Source organism: Nicotiana attenuata, chromosome 4, assembly GCF_001879085.1.
Source record: "Nicotiana attenuata strain UT chromosome 4, NIATTr2, whole genome shotgun sequence".
NCBI classification, from domain to species: Eukaryota; Viridiplantae; Streptophyta; class Magnoliopsida; order Solanales; family Solanaceae; genus Nicotiana; species Nicotiana attenuata.
The window spans coordinates 10,837,001-10,845,189 of NC_031992.1; the positions used below are offsets into that span (position 1 = coordinate 10,837,001).

The following is an 8,189-nucleotide window of genomic DNA, read 5'->3' on the forward strand; positions in this document are numbered from 1 at the left end:
GTATGTATATATTTGTGTTAATGTTAGTGTTTCAATATCAGTTCTTGGCTTACTAGATCATTAGTTGAAGTTTTGGTTGAAACCATTCTTAAACTAATTCAGCTGCTATTGATGTTCATCTATCCTGTTAAATGTATGTTAATAGTCAACATTTAAACTTCCCAAGATGCTAAATCATGTAACTTTTGATTTGATGAAGAGTTGTACTAAATCTGTTTGATAGTAATGTGTTTTACATGAGAGAATGGAGGTTTGGAACAGCATGAGCCATGGCAGGCGAGAGTTTGGATTTCATGTGTTAGAAAGGGCAGTTTTAATTCCAGAAAGTAGAAGTCTAATGTGTAGAGTTAAGCTTTATTGTAAAATTGAGACTATGATACACGTTTGAGGTGAAGTGAACTTTATTGAGTTTGACAATCTTTTTTTTTTAATCTTATTTTGCTTTTCTTTTGACATTTGATTTAGTACAATTGGCCTTGTAAATATGAGATTCATTAGAAAAAAATGATGAACTTGACAGACAGGATTTGGTTTAGTTCTCAGATAAAGGTGGATAATTCATGTTTAGGTACAAGAGCCTGTGAATCAAATTTTTTTATTTTATCTTAAGTATGATCGAAAAATCGGTTTTAAATTTGGTCATTATCTCGTTTGTAATCCATGTTTAAATTTGAATAGTTGCATGAGTGGATATTGACTGGTTTTTTTATTCCTGTAATTTGCATGAACCATTCCCTAAAACTTGTATTTTATAATGGGCTTTTATGTCGTTGGGCTCAACTCATAAAGCCCAATCTTTGACTTAGCCATTTAAAATTCTGGACCTGGGCTGAATTTCACCTTGGTTTAGTATTCTACCCAGAAGTGGTTTAGCGATAGTTAGTAATTCATAGGATGGCCCTTAAGATAAATGTCCATCAAATTACTAGTTACTTCAAATAATTTAGATTAGATTAATTCTTCTAATTCCCAGTAACTAAAATGTACACATCTTTCATATTTCTTATCCATAATTCATGGCCTTGCACAAATCTCAAATTAGATTAGGAAATAAGTCACAAACACCGTAGTTTGCTTTAGGCACGTATTAAATCACCACTACGACGGGTACGGCTCCCGTAGCGTAGTTGTGATACATAATTTTCAAATTCGGGTGCACATTTCACGTGACTCGACCATAACTTCGAACAATAATAAAATAAACATGTTGTAGATCGTGGGTACGGTTCCCGTAACGCGATTCGCAATGTGTACACAAACAAACGAGTCCGCGACATCGCGACTTGTTCCAACAAATTCCATAAATAATTAGTAGCGGTATAGAAGCGGTAAAATGCACAATAGGTTTCAAACATGCAAGAGGTCAGATAATTAGGCCAATTATTAATAGTTGAGAGACCGTGCTAAAACCACGGAACCCGGGAATGCCTAACACCTTCTCCCGGGTTAACAGAATTCCTTACTCGGTCTTCTGGTTTTCGCAGACTTTAAACGGTCAAATTTCCTCGATTTGGGATTTTAAAATAAATAGTAATTCGGAACACCGTAAATAAATAATTCTGAGTGGCGACTCTAATAAATAAATAAATAATCCCATTTCGATTAATCTCACTTAAATTGGAAAAACTCCCTACCCCCTGCGAGAAAAACGAGGCGTGACAGGCTGAACCCAATAACTTTTGTTCATATTTGTATTAAAAAATTTATTAAATATATATAAATGTTAAATTTAGAACCCAGTCACTAGCACATGAAGTCAATATTCTAAAATTCAAAATCATAAAGAAGAAATCCTGATTCCGCCTCTGCATATAATCAGACATCGCCCATTAATTATATGAAAAAATCCTTTTGGCCTCACCAATTTTGGCCAGATTGACCCAAATGGCGTCATTATGGTAATTTTACGCCCCAATTAGGGTTTCAGTTGTATCTTATACCAATAATACCCTTTTAGTTAGGTTTGAATATTTCTCTCTCACCTATTTAATAGTTGTCTTCCCAATGCATGGAAGATCTTAAAGGTTGCAAACCCTATTTCCCATAAACCTTTTTCTTTTATTTTTTTACGTATTTTCAGCCTTTTTTAATGTAGTATACACATATATATTTCGAAATTATTCATCTATATACATGTATTTGAATTTGCATTTCGTATATTTTTAGTATTTCATTGTGTATTTCGTATATTATTATTAGGTCTTCAAAGCCCTTCTATTTAAACAAACCTAGATGGCCGAAACCCTACTTAAACAAACCATTTTTGGCCGAAAACATACTTAAACAAACCTTCATTTAAACTCCTATCCTTTTCTAAGTGTGAGTTAATAGATTAAGGATGCATTCGAAGAAGAATAGTGCTTCAAAAGTATATGTTGTATTTTCTGGTAAAAGGCCAGGAATATACTACTCATGGAGTGAATGTTCTCCTATGGTTATCGGGGTTAAGCGTAGCATCTTCCAGTCTTTCAAATCTCATGATGCGGCCATATCGACGTTTGATGAATTTGAAAAATCTGCTGAAGGTAAACAAAAACTCAAATCTATGGTGTTTGTTGTTTTTTGTGGTAAGAAGCTGGGAATATATAAATGGTCTGAGTGTGTTAAAATGCTTGTTGGAGTCGAGGGTAGCTACTTTCATGCTTTCCAATATTATGATGAAGCCTTAGAAGCCTTCAACAAATTTCAAAAAATAAGTTTTTCACAGAAAGAGTCATCTTCAAGCTCGGCCATTGAAGAAAGTGAAGAAGTGGTAACAAATGAAAGTGCAACAAGTGCTATTTCATCTGCTATGTTAGTTGAAGCTGTCAGAAAATGTTGGAAAGTAATTATGTCAATTTTAGTTCATATGTTATCTTGAGTTAGAAAAGTGTTTGTTATTTCTCTTTGGTGTGCAAGAGTTGATGACTTTGTTTTTACTTTTGAATATCAAGTATTGTAATGAAGTTGGGCATGATTATTTTATGTTTACTTTCTTCATTAGTTCATTATCTATGAAGTTCGAATTTTGTGACTTCTTTAGCATTTCGATCATGTTTAACCTTTGGTGTGATCTTTGTTTGATAATTAACTTTTGAATTATAGTTTCCTTGTACATAAATCAAACTGATATCATTGCATGGCATTCATATGCCATCACATAAAATGGGAGTTAATTTGCCGGTTAGGAAAATATATTAAACATGGGCAAAGATTATGCAAAATACTATTTAATTACATGCATATAGTTCCAACTTGTGACTTGTAAAAATTTTGTGCTGGTTCTAATTTTCTGAATGAAAGCTTCTGAAACTGGTTAAATTCTTTGAGATCTACATATGTTGAGATCTACATAATTCACAGTGAAGCTGAATTATGCATCTTCTTTCGTTTTGATTTTCTGAGATATGCCTTTTTTTCATTAATTTAGTGAAATAGAAATTTCACCTACACTATGTCAGTATTACTTTTACAGCTATTCTTCCTTACTTTATTCTTTTAATATTAGAGTGATAATTTTTATATTGTTATAGATAGGCAAAGTGACCATATTTTTACCTCAAAAAAGGGTATTTCTTTTGGCTCGATAATATTTGGAACAAGGGAATAAAGGAAGCAAAAATATTTTAAAACATGCAGCAAAAAATAAGAATCAAGAGTAAAGGAAGCAAAAGAAATACTAAATAAGCATTTTTATTGATTAATTGATACTTTTCAGCATATTCCAAATAATATTTGGAAAATACTTTTAGCATACCATGCTAACAACATGGTATGCATCACAAAACAACAACAAAAAATACAAACTTTTACTCTTCACTCTTTTGATTAACAGATTTTGAAGCCTTAGAGGCGGCTTTGGTGTCACTGCTTCTAACAATAACAGGAGTATCGGGTTCTTCATCTTGCTCAGCTAGAAGTTCCTCAAGCATATCATAGCAGGTAGTGAGAGGGTATGAATCAAGAAGAAGTCTTTTCACATAGTCCGCTCNCATCACCCTTCGTGCTTTAACACTCTTTCTCATAATAAGCAAACAATGCACGGCATCACCCTTCGTGCTTTACACTCTTTCCTTACCATAAACAAACAATGCACGGCATCACCCTTCGTGCTTTAACACTCTTCCTCACCCAATCAACAATCACCAACAAGGGCAAGGGAATAATAAATAATAACGAAAATCCCGGCAAGGGAACACAAACAAACAATTGAAACCCGGCAAGGGTACAACATCAATAATCTCAATGTCCCGGCAAAGGCAAATATCAATAACCCTTTCTCTTTCTTTCACTTTCATCTCATAGTTCACATTGTCACTTGAGCCAATGCTCTAAGGATTTACTCATCTCATATACCTTCACAATTTGTAATTCAACTCGAGCCAACGCTCCACGAAGTTTAAAGATTACAACTTCTTTCACAAGATCTTTACAACATATAGAAGTCATCAATTAAGCATGGAAGGTATAACAACAACCAAACTATTTGCAAAATAAGGACTCACGGTCATGCTAGACACTAATGTATAGATACCCGTCACTATGCCTATACATCGTACTCAACAATTAGCAAGTTACAAATAAGACTCAACTCCTATTCCCTCAAGCTACGGTTAAACCAAACACTTACCTCGATGCCTTAAACTCAACTCAAGCCTCAACTATGGCTTTACCCCGTAATTCCACCTCCAACCCGCTCGAATCTAGCCACAAATTACTTAATTACATTAATAAACACTAAATGAATAAATTTGAATGCATAAAAATGAATTTCCCAAAGTTTTTCCCAAAAATTCCAAAATAGCCCCCGGGCCCACGTGGTCAAAACCCGAGGTTCGAACCAAAACCCGGGTACCCATTCCCCCACGAACTCAAACATGCAATTTGTTTTAAAATCGGACCTCAAATTGAGGTCCAACTCCCCAATTTGTAGAAAACCTAGGTTCTACCCAAAACCCCCAATTTCTCCCATGAAAATTATTGATTTTAAGTTGAAAACATGTTAAATAATGTTAATGATTGAAGGAGTTAAGTAAAAATCGACTTACAAATGATTTGGGATGAAACTTGTTCTTGAAAAATCGCCTAAGGAGTTGTATTTTGAAAGTGGGGTGAAAAATGGTCTAAAATTCGACTAAGTATGAAAAATGCAGGTTGCAGATGTGGGAAATGCGAAGTTGGGTTCGCAATTGCGAACCCTGCAGGCTTGGGAAATGCGACATTATTGTTCGCATTTGCGAACTCAGGCCAACCAGGGGACCTTCGCATTTGCGAACTGGGTCACGCATTTGCGAACCAGTGACCATCGCATTTGCGATGTTTGGCTTCGCATTTGCGAACCTTGGCCGGCCTAGGCTGGTTTCGCATTTGCGAACCAGCCTCCGCATTTGCGATAGCTGGACCTTCGCATTTGCGAACTCTGGCTTCGCAAATGCGAATCCTACAGATCAGCTGATACCAGATTTTTCCAAAATGAGAAATGCAATCCGACACCATTCCAAAACTCACCCGAGCCCTCGGGGCTCCAAACCAAATATGCACACAACCTCAATAACATCCTACGGACTTACTCGCGCGATCAAATCGCCAAAATAACATCAAAAACAACGAATCCTACGGAACCTCGGAATTCGATTCCGGGCATACGCCCGAGTCCCATATTTTTTTACGGACCCTCCGGGACCGTCAAATCACGGGTCTGGGTCCGTTTACCCAAAATGTTGACCGAAGTCAAATATATTCATATTAATATCAAAATTTAGCATTTTTCACACAAAATTCATATTTAAGCTTTCCGGCTACGTGCCCGGACTGCGCAAGTAAATCGAGGCAACCCTGAATGAGGTTTTCGAGGCCTCGAAAGCACGAAATAAATGAGAAAACTGGTGATGACCCTTTGGGTCGTCACATGAACATACTTATTGCTAGTATTACCTTGATAAAAAGATTGGAAAATCCTTTTGGCCACATCAATTTTGGCCAGATTGATCCAAATGGGGTCATTATGGTAATTTTATGCCCCAATTAGGGTTTCAGCCGTATCTTTATACCAATAATACCCTTTTAGTTAGGTTTGAATATTTCTCTCCCACCCATTTAATACTTGTCTTCCCAATGCATGGAAGATCTCAAAGGTTGCAAACCCTATTTCCTATAAACCTTTTTCTTTTATTTTTTTACGTATTTTCAGCCTTTTTAATGTAGTATACACATATATATTTCGAAATTATTCATCTATATACATGTATTTGAATTTGCATTTCGTATATTTTTAGTATTTCATTGTGTATTTCGTATATTATTATTAGGTCTTCAAAGCCCTACTATTTAAACAAACCTATGGCCGAAACCCTACTTAAACAAATTATTTTTGGCCGGAAACATACTTAAACAGACCTTCATTTAAACTCCTATCCTCTTCTAAGTGTGAGTTAATAGATTAAGGATGCATTCGAAGAAGAATAGTGCTTCAAAAATATATGTTGTATTTTCTGGTAAAAGGCCAGGAATATACTACTCATGGAGTGAATGTTCTCCTATGGTTATTGGAGTTAAGCGTAGCATCTTCCAGTCTTTCAAGTCTCGCGATGCGGCCATATCGGCGTTCGATGAATTTGAAAAATCTACTGAAGGTAAACAAAAACTCAAATCTATGGTGTTTGTTGTGTTTTGTGGTAAGAAGCCGGGAATATACAAATGTTGGTCTGAGTGTGTTAAAATGCTTGTTGGAGTCGAGGGTAGCTACTTTCATGCTTTCCAATATTATGATGAAGCCTTAGAAGCCTTCAACAAATTTCAAAAAACAAGTTTTTCACAGGAAGAGTCATCTTCAAGCTCGGCCGTTGAAGAAAGTGAAGAAGTGGTAACAAATAAAAGTGCAGCAAGTGCTATTTCATCTGCTATGTTAGCGGGCATATTTATTGGGTTGAAGCTGTCTGAAAATGTTAGAAAGTAATTATGTCAATTTTAGTTCATATGTTATCTTGTGTTAGAAAAGTGTTTGTTATTTCTCTTTGGTATGCAAGAGTTGATGACTTTGTTTTTACTTTTGAATATCAAGTATTGTAATGAAGTTGGGCATGATTATTTTATGTTTACTTTCTTCATTAGTTCATTATCTATGAAGTTCGAATTTTGTGACTTCTTTAGCATTTCGATCATGTTTAACCTTTGGTGTGATCTTTGTTTGATAATTAACTTTTGAATTATTGTTTCCTTGTACATAAATCAAACCGATATCATTGTATGGTATTCATATGCTATCACATAAAATGGGAGTTAATTTGCCGGTTAGGCAAACATATTAAACGTGGGCAAAGATTATGCAAAATACTATTTAATTACATGCATATAGTTCCAACTTGTGACTTGTAGAAATTTTGTACCGGTTCTAATTTTCTGAATGAAAGCTTCTGAAACTGGTTAAATTCTTTGAGATCTACATATGTTGAGATCTACATAATTCACAGTGAAGCTGAATTATGCATCTTCTTTCGTTTTGATTTTCTGAGATATGCCTTAATTTTTTCATTAATTTAGTGAAATAGAAATTTCACCTACACTATGTCAGTATTACTTTTATATCTATTCTTTCTTAATTTATTCTTTTAACTAGTATTATCACCCGCGCGAATGCGCGGACACTAACCATATACTATATTTGAGATATTTGGATTATACGTAAATAATCTTAAAACTTAAACTTTCTCTATTAAATATAGATAATCATTGGATATTAACTAAGAAACACTACATGAAAAATATTAACCATTTCCCAAATTTCCTAGATATAATTCTATTTCTTTTATACCATTCTCGCCGGTGTCATTGGATCCTAAAATTAGTCGTGAAGCAAAATAATAACTCATATTATGACAAAACAATCAAAGGTTGAGACTACGAAGGACTCTTTGGATACGACTTGACTCTTTTACTACTACTTGAACTCTTATTTTGTGTGTTAGATATCTTTCAAAACGTATTTCTATTTTAAAGATTTCAGTTTCTAAAACATTATTTTTAAATAATAATTTATTTTATAATAATGTAAGTGAAATATTATCCTTAATTCAAAACTCATTTTAGTCGGCTATCTAAAAATTTAAAAAATTGTTTAGCCATTAATTTTTTTTTCTAGTATGACTCCATTTTGATATTTGACATTAACCATATTAAATATCCGAGCTATTTGAATGATATGTAAATAACGT

The 8,189-nt window shown here is 34.3% G+C and overlaps 1 protein-coding gene across 1 annotated transcript; it reads left to right on the forward strand.

The window, feature by feature from the left end:
• Window positions 6,425–6,934, forward strand: LOC109225097. The gene has a single exon (XM_019389689.1). The coding sequence runs from the start codon at window positions 6,425–6,427 to the stop codon at window positions 6,932–6,934; it is 510 nt and encodes a 169-aa protein (XP_019245234.1).

What these genes read in the sequence shown, in the direction of transcription:
- LOC109225097 (XM_019389689.1), top strand. Translation starts at nt 6,425, where the DNA reads ATGCATTCGAAGAAGAATAGTGCTTCAAAAATATATGTTGTATTTTCT.